Genomic DNA, 16,474 nt, shown 5'->3' with positions numbered 1-16,474 from the left:
CTAAGCATAATGGAATGTATGTTCATGTCAATCTGAATCTTTTAATATATGTTTGGCGTCGAAATGGATTATTTCAACGGAGAACAAACTACACATTTAATTGACTGTGTCCGACATGGAACTACAGGTATAATCGAGTACATGTACATGTATGCAATTGACAAGAACGCATGTACCGGGTGCATGTAACAAAAGCGTGAAGTGCATCAATTGATACTGTTTTCGTTTGTTGTTCTTAAATTAAACATGTTACAAAATCATAAGATTGTAACTGTCATAGCAAAGCAGAATTTACAATGCGATGCTTATTTAGATTTGCACTCATTTCAAAATGTAAAAAAATCCAGAAAAATAATAAAACAAATATAGCATTTTGATTTCGGTCAATACATGGTTATATCGACCACAGAAAAAATATCGACTTCGGACTACGTCCTCGGTCAATATTTTTTCTTTGGGCGATATAACCATGTATCTACCTCATCAAAATGCTATATTTGTATAATATAATAGATTTTCGTCTCATAAATTGAATGTAGATAATATTTCATTTGTAGATATAGAAATATAGAAAGACATAATAAAAATATAAATATGTTGTGACAATAATAATATTGAAGATAATCGTTCGAACACAATATTTTTTTCATGTCCGTTCCCATCCATTGTAAATAACTTTGTAAGGTTTCAGTCTTTTTGTAATTAACAGCTACTAATGTTGTTATACTTAATGATTAAATAATTAATATTTTTGTAAATAAAAATCAATAAATATCGATACGTACTTAAAAACACTGTTTGTCCTCTTTCATTATCCGTGTAGTCCACTCCCTGTTCGGCCATCGTGTATGTTCTCATTGCGCCTGTATTTGCTGTGACAACATTACCATCCACAAAAACGGCCGCTGTGGGTTGTCTGAGAGCTCTTATGTCATAGTCGGGCGAAAGGCTGACACCTAAACATCCATCCATATCCACACCCACATATACACACATCCACACAAACAAACAAACAAATCTATATTATTAAAGAGAATTAATAAACATAATTACAGCAGTAATTAAGAGGAATATATTACAATAATGTATAGTTGTCACTATAAAATAAAATTTTGAAATCCTATGATCATAATTAATAGTTGTAACTTGAGGAATACAAGTTACAAATTTAAGTATCGTGATGGTTTTTCACAATTAGGATGAAAGCAGATTCAGTGTCCTTGAAAGACAAGGACTATACAACACAACCTGTTATTCAGTCTAAGAAATAGAACAGATTTAAATTTCTAGTGCATCAATGTCCAAGGGATCAACACAGTAGAAAATTATTATGAACGACTAAGAATACTGGCAATGAAATGTTTTCAATATGACATATAAAGATGAGTGTTGATATAACATACAACGAGGGTCCTAGGGGAACCTACATATGAAATTCGAGAAAATCCCTTGAGCAGTTTTGAGAAGTAGCGATAACGAAATTCAACTATCAAAATCCAAGATACATATATATCTGCCTATCGGCTATCGTGTTGACTGATCTGTTCCTACGGTTGTAGGGGAACCAACATCTGAAATTGCGGATCGTCAGATGTAACATAGCCACGCCTCATGTCCGCAAACGCACGTGTAAATATTCAATGTCGGAGCAAACATCGTGGCACGCACAACCAAAATGCAAAGTCACGTGCGGTTTATTTGATAGCTGGCGATCTTTCAATTTGAGAGAGATCCCATCTCTAATTTCTGACAAATAGCGATAACAAATTACCAAAATCCCAGATGGCAACCTCTTGTTAACCGATCTGTCCCAAAATGCAATATGCACAACAAGGGTCATAGGGAGCTCTACATTTGAAATTTGAAAAAGATCCCTTCTGTACGCAAAGGACGAACGGACGGACGACGGACCAAGGATAAAAGACAACTTGAATAGCCCACCATATGTGACTAAATTCATCGAAAAAATGTGATTCTGTCTCGAATTGTATATAAACAAGTTCAATTTGTGTACTAGTGTGCTGAATTAAAGGACTGCACTTGACATGCTTCAAAGCTCTTACCTAAATCAAAGTCACTGGCGTCCATTTGGACTCCTTTCATATTCTTGAAGCCCATACCATGCAGCTCTACCCAGGAGTCGTTTGTCAGGTTAATTTCCGCAATACCGTTGGCCACCTGGCAACCATAAGGTACATATAGAGTCAAACAGATCCAAGAATCACCTCGCAAACTATAAAGTACAGAGCTTCAAATTTATTGGTAGGGTGGACACCAAGGGGAGATAACCCAGCCACACCGACCGACGAAATTACAAACAAACTTACCGGTAAGGTGGATAAAAAGGGCAGAAAACCCAGCCATATGCAGAAAAATAATCCACTCATTATATAAGTTACCGATGAATTGGATGTTAAGGGCAGACATATAGTCCAACAGATAAACTGAATCATCCACAAACTTACCAATAAATGCAGATAATCCAGTTACACAGAGACAGAATAATAAGACTTAGGTCTTCATATTTTTGATATACTAATCATACTCTCTGTTTAGATATGATTATCTTTTTTTTCTCTTTTTTTTCTTATTTTAATATCATTAATTATCTAAGTGATGTAACTCATTATAAATTAATTATGGATAAACACTTGTAATTTTAAAAAATAATTGTAACTCCACAAATCAAATATCTCTTTAAAGCGACAATTCAGTCTATGAGAACATTAAAATTTGAACATATATATAAAAAAAAACAGTTCTAATGGAAATTAGATCAGTCGTTTTACTGTGATATGCCAGAAACACCCATGGTGGTGAAATATTCATACTCGCTCGCTGTCCGCCATTACACATTGTGGTCGAACATCTTGTATGCCGAACCCTGTCCCTTGCTCGTAGAGTAATGCAACTTTTGTCTAGAACTGTTCAAATCGCTCTGACAGTAGTGTGATTACCTTATTAGGTGAACTGTCTTGCCTAAAAAGTCATTTTGTCACCTCATCAGTGGTTATGTAGTTCATTTGTTTAACCTGCGTGACTTTGGCTCGGGTATGGGTACAGCGTACATACTGTACCTGCTTAATCGTATTGATCAACGATTTGTAATTACAACGGTAGCAATTAAAATACTTAACAATGACCTGGAATTTCTCAATATTTTGTGTTATATGTTTCATAAGAAATGTAGAACAATACATTTATGCCACATTTTGCTTCTTGGTTATGTTAAAGAATCAGTCTGAGTGAATTGTCCCTTTAATTCGTGAGATTGGGTCTTGATTCACATCAGTGGATTGCTTATGTGTTAAACACATATTGATGTGTTATTGACTTTATATCTTGTATCTGTTGTGGCGAATAGAACCAAGATAACAAAAAAGACATACTATCAAGTATTTCAGAATGATTTCACAATTATTTCGGTTATTACATTAAAAATGAAAATTACATGCTAATTTATAGAGGTACAATAAATATGATTAACAATTATGTCTTTCTTCATGGAGTTACCTCGCCCTATATTCAAAACCTAACCATTATATATGTTTTATATAATTGTTTGTCTGAACCACAAACATCAGGAGAAGATAGGCCTGACGTCATATCCTATTGACACTTAACATCATTTTGTCAATAACATATTTGGAAATTGAAATTGAATACATACAGATGCACATAAAACTTACCGGTAATGTAATAAACGCCCGGGTATTGCTGTCATCGATGGCTATATGAGATGGTTCAAGGTCGTTTGAAAACTTGGTGACGATTCCATTATTGTGGTCTCCTCTATATGTCCACCTCAATCCTTTATTAGTGATGTAGTCTATCCAGCTGCCATAGATATAAAAACATAGATGTAACATACATTGGGTTTCCTAGCATATATATCATGGTGCGCTAACGCGCACCACTGGATATGCCGGAACACCCAATGTATGTTACGCACCAATGCATGTCAAAAATATGAAAACCAATGCTTAAAGGAAACATAAAAAGATACATTCGCATAAACTAACAGACCTACAGATGATCAAGAAATATACAAATAAATAGTTAGATAATAACAATTTCATAATGACCCTTACAGAAATGGCTAATATTAGACGAAGATGATCAAATTCGGTTTTTGCTTTATGAAATAGATGTATTGACCCTGTTTAGTTTTGAATGTGTATTTTTCTATGCATTTGATTTTATCTGAGTTTTCCAGTCCTTTAGCAACTGAAAAGATTTTTATTTTTTTTTCTTATATTTGAAGACTATTTCATTTGTGGATATGAGGGATAGTGATATATGATCCGAGGGTCACAAAATGTGGTAAAACCCAAGGCTTGCCTCATATATACTAACCTTATGGATTGATTATCAATTTTGTTTCTTGCATTGACAGATGAAGAAAATCTCATGTAAATGAAGTGAACTGCGAATCACTTCATGTACCATTTATACGAGTTTAACCTTCTTTATCATCCCAATCGATAATCAGTCCTTATATTAACGTTACCTACTTTACAATTCCTGTCTTTAAAAAAATCAAATTCTATGTATTTGGTGTAACAATATACTTTGCAACATTGCACCAATTATTATACATGTATTTATGTACAGCTACGGACCAGCCGCCAGTCAGTTCTTCTTTTCACCAAGGCAACACAAAATACAGTTCCATTCTTAAAGCTTCATTCCTTGGACGATGGTACGATTAAAACAGCGACATTGAAATGATGTTTTCATGTACAAGAATCAATGGCTTAATTTTATCATAAAAGCATTCTTATGTCTCTTCAAATACAAAACTAGCTGCGCAGTACTATCAATGAAATGAATGTGTGATCCCTATGTAATTAACTGAATGCTGTATTTCCGTTTGGTAATCATTTGCAGCTAACATTTAAATATATATTAACTAACCCTAGTGTGAAACCCAACCCCTTGTGTCTATGGTATGCGATGCAGTTCAATACATGTTGCTTTCGGGGTTCAATAAAATGTGTTCAATGTGGGATTCCAGATCACTGGCATACTTCTGCATTATTCTTGAAATGAGATCACTTCAACTCAATCCATCACCCCAAGAAATCGACCAAAGCAAGATTCAATCCTTGGATAAAGTTGTTTATAAATAAATGTATGACAAATTGTAAAAAAAAGAGAGATCACTTTATTATCAACTGGCGTTTTATGATTAAAATTCTGAATTAAGTAAGTACTCAATCCATCACCCCATGAAATCGACCAAAGCAAGATTCAATCCTTGGATAAAGTTGTTTATAAATAAATGTATGACAAATTGTAAAAAAAAGAGAGATCACTTTATTATCAACTGGCGTTTTTGGATTAAAATTCTGAATTAAGTAAGTACTCAATCCATCACCCCTTGAAATCGACCAAAGCAAGATTCAATCCTTGGATAAAGTTGTTTATAAATAAATGTATGACAAATTGTAAAAAAAAAGAGAGATCACTTTATTATCAACTGGCGTTTTTGGATTAAAATTCTGAATTAAGTAAGTAGAGAAAATCGAATAGTTTTGCTGTATATTCCTTCTCATTGCAAAATGATGACGAGAAATGATCCACTAGACAACATTTAGCCGTCAGTTACAGTGCTTATACATTGTATTTTGAATGATGTTTTAGTGGGTAAACTATTTATATTCGGCAACTTTATAACTGCAGAAAAATAGCATGGTCAGGAACACTTTTTGTCACGCAACTATTCAATGGATCAGAATTAATATAATATTCATGAATAATACCAACAGTATACAATAATATCGTTATATGACATAGGATATTTGTGAATCACCATAGAGAAGTTGTTTTATGAGGTGCGCGAATAAAGATGATATTGGCAACCAGAAGATTGATTTATATTTTTCATCGCCAGCTATGACCATAGGACAATGAGCATTTAATAAATGTAATTGGATTATAATTAGTTTGGTTTTCTTTTATCTCTATAGTTTTTAAAGCCTGATGTTTTAGGTGCGCGAAAAACGCATATCCAGGATATATGCAATGTAAAATTGATGTTGATTTTGATAACTTCCTGTAACATGATACATTTGGCTTCAGGACAAAGCCAATGTGACCGAAATGATAATACATGAAATGGAATATGTTTGAGGACAAGCAAAAATTGTGGAAATTTAACGCCGACACTAGGGATTTTAGCGCTTGCACCAAAGCTGGTTTGAAATACGAACAATGGAAAATGAAATGATCTGATCAGCAGAAGGACAGAATTTGAAATAATTGTCCACAAAGTGCTTAATCTAAAACTCACTTATTATCGAAATGATTGAATAGAAGTTCTCTCGTGCAGGGAGCTCCCTCCGTCGCTAAACGTTTGTCAATGATGGTGACTGAACCTATGGGATCTGTGAATATTCCATTTATCAATCCAGCGCGCCCCGAATTTGCTACGATCAGCTTTTGGCAGTCACTAGTGTATTTAAGGCTCACTGGAGAATCGCCAACTACAAAATAAAAAAAAAGTATTAGCTTCCAAAAAAGCTAAGTGGGCTACGCGAAAGCTTAACCCTTTGATGGGACCAGTTTACGGATACAGATACATATAGATTTGTCTCAAATTAACATTTATTTACTTGTTATATTGAATTGTATTTGATTAAATAAGGAATATAAATAAAATGATAGAATGGAGATATGCGCCATTTTTTCAAATAAGAAAAAAATCTAATAAGGTTTTAGTGTACTGTACTAGGAGCGCCTGTTTGACTGGTCTCATTTTACGAAAGCAAACACATCGAATCCGTTTTGACATTATCATGCTAATGGCGGTCTTTTTGGAAATCATGTGGCGGTTATTAACCAAAAAATGACAGAAATGAAGAAATTTCGGCGGTGTATGTTTATAGGTGGGCATTAATAAAAACAAAAGTATCTATTTAATTGACACGAAAAAATCGCTGGATAAACAACAAATAACCTTCCTTATTAGCATACAAACAATTACAATAACAAAGTGTTAAGGATCTACAACGTATGTTTATTCTTTTATTTTATATGCCATGACAAGAGAGTAAAAAACATCATGCTTGGAAATTATGATCAAATTGTGATCATGATGCTCGAGATAAATTATAGACATATTGCGGTTAAGTTTAATTTAAAAAAATGGGACAAAAATTCAGCTCGAAAATATTACCAAAGTTAATGTAAGAAAAATATGGAAAGGGATTAAATTTTTTCACAATGATTTTAGGACACCTCAAACACATTAAAGACATCGCTGTCTACGCTGCCCCTTCCTTCCATTTAAAGATGCTCCACCGCCGACAAATGGTCTTTTTTCACTATCAAAAACCCGAGCAGACGATTTAGTATTTTTCTTCAGTTACAAAAGTTACTTACTTTACACCATTACCACCATGAAATAGTTTGAGCTTCTAATTTTTTCTTCAAGTTAAAAATATGAAAAATAATTAATTGCATCCCGAAAAATTCCTTGGCACTATATCCTATATGGAATAAAGTACTGATTGCGCAGGGACCAAAGGCAAAATAAATTATTTTATATCATTTTTTGTGTTAATTAGACATATATATACACGATTAAACACCAATTATTGTTTATATTACGAATATCATTTATGCGCTGTCAGCGGTTGAGCATCTTTAACTATCAATACGATAGCTCTCTGTATGGTAACTGAGATAAGCAATATATATATATTCAAACTTGCAGTTACATATGCTGTAATGTATATACAAATATGTAAAACATAACGTAGCTGACCGGTTGTTTCTCGTTCTATCCTCTATCATTCTTAATTTTTGATTTCTTTTTTAATTTTTGAGTCATACAAATGTTCTATGGAGTATATGCGATGTGTCTTGCAAGACACACACACAGGCAATATTTCAAGTTTGCACGTGAAATTCACGTGATTATTTTCTCCACGTTAAAATTTTCCCGGGATTTTCATTTAAAAAAAACAAATCATGTGTATTTCACATGAAAATCACGTGAATTTCATGAAAATTTCATGTGAAGATTTTCACGTGAAAATAATTTTTTGCCTGGTTCACATGAAATTCCCGTGAAGAAATATTGCCAGTGTATACAAGTATCATTACATTGCGTGGTGTCTAATTTTCAGTTTGGAAAATTGTCATTGATAGTAAATAAAATTGTTATTACATTGATTTGATACCATTCCATTTAGGAGGTTCTATGACATATCTGGACAAAAATATATGACTATATATTCATGCACTCATGAAATATTGAAAAATCAATATCCATTTTGTGACCATTGACATTATGAGAGCTCATGAATACAATAACAATGACATGACATTTTTGTTTTATTATTCAATTGTTCTATATGTACGTCATATGTTTTCAACTCACTTGATCGAAACTTGACCTGGCACTCCCTACGTAAATTCCGGAGGTACTCAAAGATCGGTAGGAAATGCAGTGATCAGAATGTGAAAACCTTACCTACAATTCTGTTTTGTCGCTTGCAGTCCATCATATTGCCGATGGTATTGTATGGATCACACAGGTAGACATGGCCTTCGGCTAAAGCTTTTGGACCCTCCAACAAGACTGCAATCGTATTGTCACAGACCGCAATGTCTGTTATCTTTCCGTCCAGCCCATCATTAAAAAACTGCGTTTTAATGCGGGTAGGTGTACTTGGTGAAGCAACATTAACGACATGTACGCATGTGTCACCTGTTAAATGCACAATGACCTAGTTAAAGTGTAACATACACAATGACCTAGTTACAGTGTAAAATACACAATGACCTAGTTACAGTGTAACATACACAATGACCTAATTACATTGTAAAATACACAATGACCTAGTTACAGTGTAACATACACAATGACCAAATTACATTGTAAAATACACAATGACCTAGTTACAGTGTAACATACACAATGACCTAATTACATTGTATAATACACAATGACCTAGTTACAGTGTAACATACACAATGACCTAATTACATTGTAAAATACACAATGACCTAGTTACAGTGTAACATACACAATGACCTAGTTACAGTGTAGCATACACAATGACCTAGTTACAGTGTAACATACACAATGGCCTAATTACATTGTAAAATACACAATGACCTAGTTACAGTGTAACATACACAATGACCTAGTTACAGTGTAACATACACAATGGCCTAGTTACAGTTTACGTATATTTGGACCTGTACCCTATAGTGGTTATAGGCTATTCATAGATGTTTTTAATTATATATTGGTAGACAGCATTCCCCCTCCATGTATTTGTAAAAAATAGGAAAGTTCGTTGTATCCGCAAATATGCACCACTGGCACTATGTAAATTAAATATGATTGGAATAATTTTATTTTTGTCCCAGTAATAATAATTCCAAAGGCAATTTTTATAAGTAAACTATCGATACAAAAATATCACCCATTCCTTCTTTTTGTTCGTATTATTCACTTATTCTTTATTTTACAATCACAAACCACGGTTCTTACCTGCTACGTACAATAACCGTGACGGCTGATGAAACACCGCCTTCATCGCTGCGTCGGAAAACATCTGCATATTTGCTACGCCGCAATCGGGTAACTTCAGGTACCCAACATTTTCCATAGTAAATGTGGAACTTTGAGCGAGGGTAGTTCCGAGCAGACCGATGAAAATTAGCAGATTCCACATGATTGAACCTATCAAAATTTATTGCAATCATTTCAATACTAATAATTTGAGAAATAATTAATTCCAAGGCTTAAGCATGGTGATAAAAGAAATCTTCGTTCAAAACTAGAAATATTTGATATTTAAATAATTCATCTGAATAAAAAGAAACAGAATATTGATGAAAAAATGTGATTCTCATTAGAATGATCAAACCAAATGCAGACAAAATATTTTTTCATTATTACCTATTGTGGAAGCAAAGATATCGGAATTTAGAACCCACCTGTGGCTTGTCGTGGCAAAGCAGCAACAGGTAGAACTCCAATCAAGGCTTATCAGTTTCGTCAGATGGCATATAACATGACTGTCTCAGACATAGAGGTCACGATAACGAGATTAGAAACGTCACCGATCGTTTTATAATCATCCAATCAACCGTTGGTCAGCGTGACCTATAGAGCATCGTGGGAGTCGTTGAACAGTAGGTCATATTCAGTAAGATGTGCCCCCAACATTTTTGCATTTACTTAATAGTATTTTTAAAGAAATAACAAAAAAGTAACATTTGCTGTTGCAAATGACTTTGAGCGTCCGACCGTAGAATGTAGTTCGCCGAGGAATTATTTGGGAAGATTGGGAGTATGAAGAGATGTCATACTTTTGTTATGAATCACCGGAATTCAACAGCTGTTCAATCATAACAGAAATTGACTTTCTGATTTTATTCTAGCTTTAGTATATCACCTACTTTAATAATACCTCCATATACCTGAGTGTGCTTTGCGCTATTTGTACCAAAGCTGAAGTCGACAGTGTAGTTGGGACGATCTTATCTTACTATTTATGGCATTAAAAACAAAGACATTAGATTCAGTTCTGAACATTGTATTGCTATAAAGATATATATACATAATGACAAGATGAACTCATAATCATAATGATGATTCTGAAATAGTTCGATATTAGTAACTGTTGGTTTGATATAAAAATAATTTGGCTTGAAGACTGACTCAGCTGTTTTGATGATAGAACTGAAGTTAAACAAATAACTAATACTTTAATATAAGTACAGTATAATTATCTATATATGTATGGCTTAGAATTTAGATCTCTACCCATGGGGTAAATAATCTACCACTATAGCTGGTGCAGCGCTACAACGATGGTTGCAGAATTCCTCACACATACTTAAAACATATATACATATCATAAATTATCACACATTAGGAAATTGTACCACTGGAGTGCAATCTCATCAGTATACATGATATACCGTACAACGATGGTTGTAAATGTGTGATAAAGTATGTATGTACCGATACCAAGTATTGGAAACTCAACAGTTTGTAAAATTCCCCAGTATAACTGTGTATACTGTACAACGTTGGTTGTAAATACTGTGATAAGTTCTTATTGTTATGATTATAATGTAAATGAATAATGCGACTTTCTTTGGGAAGATTGATGTATGCATCAAAAATCCATAACGAAGCAGTTAACGCAGTTAAACAGCTGAGTGTCCCCAAAGAAAGAAGTTTTAGTTAGAATATAAGAGAAGTGAAGTGGAGAAACATAAATTGTTTATATATTTAACTCTTACAAAAGTACAAATACATATAAGTAATAACGATATATTGTCATGGTAACACAATACGTAAAATTTAAGACTAAAACTACACATATAACAAGTCATATATTGTAATATAATTCTAATGCTAAAAATGAAAGTTTAAAAAAAAATATTTGATTGATCACAAGTTGTAAAAATAACAACTGGTAGCAAGCAGTCCTACCGGGAGAACTTATAGATGGCATGACCATAACGTTTAAAGATTAACTGTTTGTCATAGAAAATTGAGCTGTCTTTATGATAGAGTCACTGGTATGAATGTATCGACAGTATGATTCTTATGTCCATCTACCCATCGTTTTGATAAGATGGTCTTCCATTCTGTTGCTAGCAGCAGTAGTTGCTGCTCCTATTCTAAAAGAATGTCCATTATATAATTCTTGTGGTAATCCACATGCATTTAAGGAAGATCTAAGTTTTTCAATAAAGTTATTTTTTGTTAAAGGCTTATGACCTTCTTGTACAAACAAAGGCTGTGTTGGACTAGCCTGGTGGACATGTAATCGTTGATCCGCATACTGGTCTAATGCACACTTAGGGCAAATGGTAGTGTTGTTGCAAAAGAACTTAATATTAACACCGTGTCTAAATGGATCAGTTTTTGATTGTTTAAGGCGAAGTACTGTAACATCCTTACTGACTGTCACATCACCAACAGTAACATTAACGTTAGGATCGAAAGTAGAGTTACACGAAAATTCACCACACCTCATAAAGCCGAAAAACGCTTTGATACACACTGTACGCATCGTCTTGTCAATTTCACAGCAGAACAAGCCACTCTGAAATCTGTTACAGATCTGAGATAGAACGCTAAAAGTTATGGGGTATCTGGGACGCCTGGAACTACACAAATCTGTTCGTTTGATTCCATTCAAAGCCATTTGTAGCCTTGGAAGAACTCTTGTACGACCTATGTCAAAGTTTGAGTCTGTGGCATAAAATGGACTAGGAACTCCTTTCGATAGATAAGTGAAACGTATACCGCACAAGTATAGCTTGATAGTTGTATATTTCACTTTGAGAAATTTGTGACAATACGTTAAAAAATATATCAACATCTGTTCTGATATTGGTGGTAAAATTGAGTTAAACACCACATTGTTCATGGCGCAATATCGTTCATACCACCGAAATCCTGTGTCGTACACCTTCCTGGTATTCTGCGACACAGAATTGGCAACTAACTGTTGAGATGACTCTTGGAATTCCACATTACTTCTGAGACTGGGGGGCAGATACATAGGGTTGGACGAGCTGTAGGCGCCAGGTGACGAAACCTGTTCATCTGCAAACGAGATAAAGAATCTGCTATAGAATTGTCTTTACCTGGTACATGTTCAGCATATATAGAAAAGTTACCTTTTAAAGCACACCAGGTAAGTCGTCTCATTAACAACATGATTGAAAGCACCTTAGAACGGCCTTTACATATAATGGATACTGTTGCAGCATTGTCACAATAGAATAGAATACGTTTATTGGTCCAGAAATGTCCCCACAAAATTGCTGCCACTACGACAATTCCTGGAAAGCCATTGACATTTTGTCGTCAGTCAGCAAGGGAATGTCTGTAGGCCAAGTTTCACAAAACCAAAAATCTTGAAAAATACCACCGTGTCCAATGGTAGACGCTGCGTCAGTATATAATGACATATCGGTGGCTTTCGTTATTGATATGTCGTGAAACATAGAAACACCATTCCATTGTTGTAGAAATAGAGTCCACATGTGTATGTCCTCACGACACTGTGCACCCAGGTGTACAAAGTGGTGAAGTTCTCTGACCGATGAAGCCATAGCTTATAAGTAACTAATGAACGATCTCCCACTTGGAATCACGCGACTCGCAAACGCAAGATGACCGAACAATTGTAAAAGTTCTCTCTTGGTACAATTTTTGCGTGTTGAAAACTCCTTTAACAGTTGTCCTATTCTCTCTAACTTTTGTTGTGGTAATCTAGCTTCCATTTTATCAGAGTCTAAAATGATCCCTAAATATTCAATCACTGTTGTAGGACCTGTAGTTTTGTGTTGAGCTATGGGAATATTGAGTTTCTTGAACAAAAACATAAGCTTTTCCATAGTCTGGTCCGCTGGAGCACTTGGTTTATCGATGGTGAGAAAATCGTCAAGTAAATGCAATATAAAGTTATTCTTTCATACCTTCGGGTGTAATACTGTCTGGTCTAGGGCAATACAGTCATGCCGCCTGAGGCTGTATTACATGGCTACCCATGCAATAAAGCCTCGTGACGCCACGGCGTCAACAAAAATTATATTTCTTCGGTAAATTTTTAACATTTTTTTTTCACAATCTTGACTGGTTTTACTATAAAAGATGCAAACAACGGAATTTTTGTACTAAATATCACGTAATTTTTCATGTATGAAAAATGGTTTTTCAGCTGTGGATTTCTTCGAATTTATTTCAAAATGGTGAGATATTATAGTTCTAAAATTGCAATAAAACGTCGAGGTATGAAAGAAAAAAACTCTTTCATAAGTGGATATGAAGGATAGGGACATTCTATCCTCGGGATCACAAAATGTTGCAAAACCCTCGGCAAGCCTCGGGTTTTACTTCACTTTGTGACCCTCGGGTAGAATATCCCTATCCTTCATATCCACATATGAAAGAGTCTTATAATATTGTATCTGTGTTCCGCAATCCAACAGATAGCTGATGACAGCTGATCGAAAATTTTGGGGCTGGATCGGCACCCGAACGCCAAGCGATTGTAAAAATAATATTTGTCTAGCCACTTAACACAGAATAAATGATACTCTGAAGGAGAAATTGGAATCACTTTGAAAGCGTAGGAGATATCAGTTTTACACATTAAAGAACCATTGCCGTATTTGACAATCTGTTTAATTGCGTCGTCTATTCGCACGTAGGTTAAAGAACATTCCTCCTTGTCTATCAAATCATTGATGCTTTGATGATTGTTATCGTTGTGTGGAGAAGATAAGTCAAGAATCAAACGCTTTTTATTTGAATATTTGCCTGTCGCGACAAATATTGGAGACACACGATAAGAGTCGAAAGGTGGATTATCAAATGGACCACTTATAAAACCTTTGGATACTTCTAATTCTAACAGTTGAGTTACAACATCGTGTTGACGAAGTGCTGATTGTAAGTTTTTAAATTCTTTCGTTGGAAGATCGGTATTCTTGACTTTAGTGTTGAAACCATAACGCAAGCCGTTCACCAAATAATTTACGAATGTTTTGTCTGGATGTGATGAAAGTTCATATTCTAATTGATCAATAGTCACAGGGGTGTTAACCTTAAAGTTCTGTAATGTAGAGTTTGAAGTGCCAAGTATATCTACGGATAGTCAGTTTTTCTTTTTTGACTGAGAAAGGTTTTGATCCTTGCATTCCCCTAATTTGTGTGACAAGTCTTTGCATTGCGAACACACGTGACTATATGGACAGGATTCACGACGACAACCATTGTTGGAATTGAAGTTATTACAAATCTCAACACCGTTGTTGAAAAGACGTTTCCTCCCATGTTTGTCGACATCAGTTGACCTGTTAGAGTTATGTGTTCTCGCACCATCTTGCTGACTTTTGTCATTCGCAACGAATCTTGGGCAAAAGTGGGTATCATGAGTTGATTCATTGCATATAGAACAGCTTCGTGACTTAGATCCTGCAGTGACCATTTGTATAAGATCTCGATCCCGAATTGACCAATCTAACTTCATACCATGCAGTTGCATGGCATTGACACTCATCAGAGAAAAAAGTTTATGATACTCGTAGAATTTCGAGCCATATGTATTGAACAGATTGACGATGATCGCCTCGTACTGGTCGAGCTCTTCACGACGATCGGGGTAGACTTGACACATAGTACGTTTGTACCTGCCGAAAGCCGTTATGAATTCGCCGATCGTGAGAGTTTTTCTCAATCTGATATCATTGCGATGTTTGTCGGAGTGTTCATGTAATTCATAGTATGGGATCAATAATGTGGCAAGATTTACATCCCTACCTTCTATGATCTGTCTGCGTAGCGAAGGTGCCATGAGGTCCATATGAGGGATGTCCTCCGGTGACACACCATACGATCGCCTAGTTTGTTGTTCTCTGCTAGCGAAACTGTCCTGTCGAGCGGAGTACACATCCGCCAATGTCGGTAGTGACTTCTGTTTATCTTCATTGTTGATAAGTTTAGTCATGACAGCTTGCATACCTGTCATAGTGTCTACTAAAGCTTGTATCACTGTTGGAGAAGTAATGTTGGCAGCCATATTGTTTCCGGGACCGGAACTACCGGATGTAGTGTTATCAGTTATTTCGTTGCGCGCACTGACCGAATCACCTCTTTGTTCATGATCGTCGCGCACTGTAACATAGGGCACATTGTTGTAATCACGCACTGTTGGTTCTTCTGGAGAAATATTTGCAGTCAGTCTTGACTGTACCGTATCTACTCGAATTGTGTCCGACGTAGGACCTGTAGAGTTCGTAGGTCTCGGAATTCTTGACTGTCTCCGTAACATCGGAACACTGTTAGTGTACTTAGAGTAAATGAAGAAGTCACTAAGCCAACCAATGAAAGTTCATGGCGAAGTTTAACTTTACTCCAGTTCAAATGATTGTCCATATCCAGAGTAGTATCACCAGTGCTTTGTCTCTTTTTTGGACCCATCGTGGGCGTCAAAAATATCACTAATAAAGTCAAAATCTGAGTTCAGAAATATTCACAAGAAAATGGTGCAATCTAATGATGATATGAGGGAAGATGATGAAAGATTGAAAAGTTAATTATAGTTTGGTTATGCTGCTGGTCAGCCCTGGGCGAAATCTGACCGATCACGTGACTTGGCTCCCAGAGGTTCTGGGCTGCTTTGCACACGGCCCTACACAAACTCTCGTACATGTAACAAGATGTATATTATATATGTGTGTATGTATACGCATACTTATATGCCTAAGTGAGTACAACAGAATATATCCATTCCAGTCTTTCAATGCCATAAACCACACTTAAACATTAAGCTTCAATTTAGAAGATAATATAGCTTGTCTACAGACATTGTCGTACATGTTACATGTGGGTACAATATTGTCGAACTGTTAAGAGGATAATATCTAGTATTGTCAGGTTATTTAGACGACACTATAGTCACAATATTTTTGGACT

At 35.2% G+C, this 16,474-nt stretch overlaps 2 protein-coding genes across 4 annotated transcripts in view; both read right to left on the bottom strand.

The window, feature by feature from the left end:
- Window positions 1-16,474, bottom strand: part of LOC138333841 (mesenchyme-specific cell surface glycoprotein-like) — a 41,453-nt gene that overhangs the window by 4,405 nt on the left and 20,574 nt on the right. Inside the window, exons 1-7 of one of the 3 annotated variants that reach the window (XM_069282466.1) lie at window positions 9,961-10,042; window positions 9,512-9,703; window positions 8,483-8,719; window positions 6,296-6,488; window positions 3,690-3,837; window positions 2,064-2,178; window positions 786-956 (exon numbers count right to left, since the gene is read on the bottom strand). In XM_069282466.1, the coding sequence (XP_069138567.1) occupies window positions 786-956; window positions 2,064-2,178; window positions 3,690-3,837; window positions 6,296-6,488; window positions 8,483-8,719; window positions 9,512-9,695 (1,048 nt within the window). In that variant the 5' untranslated portion in view covers window positions 9,696-9,703; window positions 9,961-10,042. The other 2 variants (XM_069282468.1, XM_069282467.1) reach the window with 2 other exon arrangements.
- Window positions 10,631-15,591, bottom strand: LOC138333843 (uncharacterized). The gene is made up of 2 exons (XM_069282469.1): window positions 15,320-15,591; window positions 10,631-12,595 (listed from the first exon to the last, which is right to left on the bottom strand). The coding sequence occupies exons 1-2, from the start codon at window positions 15,576-15,578 to the stop codon at window positions 11,586-11,588; spliced, it is 1,269 nt and encodes a 422-aa protein (XP_069138570.1). The 5' UTR covers window positions 15,579-15,591; the 3' UTR covers window positions 10,631-11,585.

Source organism: Argopecten irradians, chromosome 10, assembly GCF_041381155.1.
Source record: "Argopecten irradians isolate NY chromosome 10, Ai_NY, whole genome shotgun sequence".
Classification (NCBI taxonomy): domain Eukaryota; kingdom Metazoa; phylum Mollusca; class Bivalvia; order Pectinida; family Pectinidae; genus Argopecten; species Argopecten irradians.
The sequence above is the reverse complement of the archived record's forward strand: the minus strand, read 5'-3'. Positions and strand labels throughout refer to the sequence as shown.

Excerpts from the sequence above, each read along its gene's own strand:
- LOC138333843 (XM_069282469.1), bottom strand. The coding sequence starts at position 15,578 with ATGGCTGCCAACATTACTTCTCCAACAGTGATACAAGCTTTAGTAGAC. Across the intron at positions 12,596-15,319 it reads ACGCAGACAGATCATAGAAG|ATGAACAGGTTTCGTCACCT; the intron begins GTAGGGATGTAA and ends TCTCGTTTGCAG.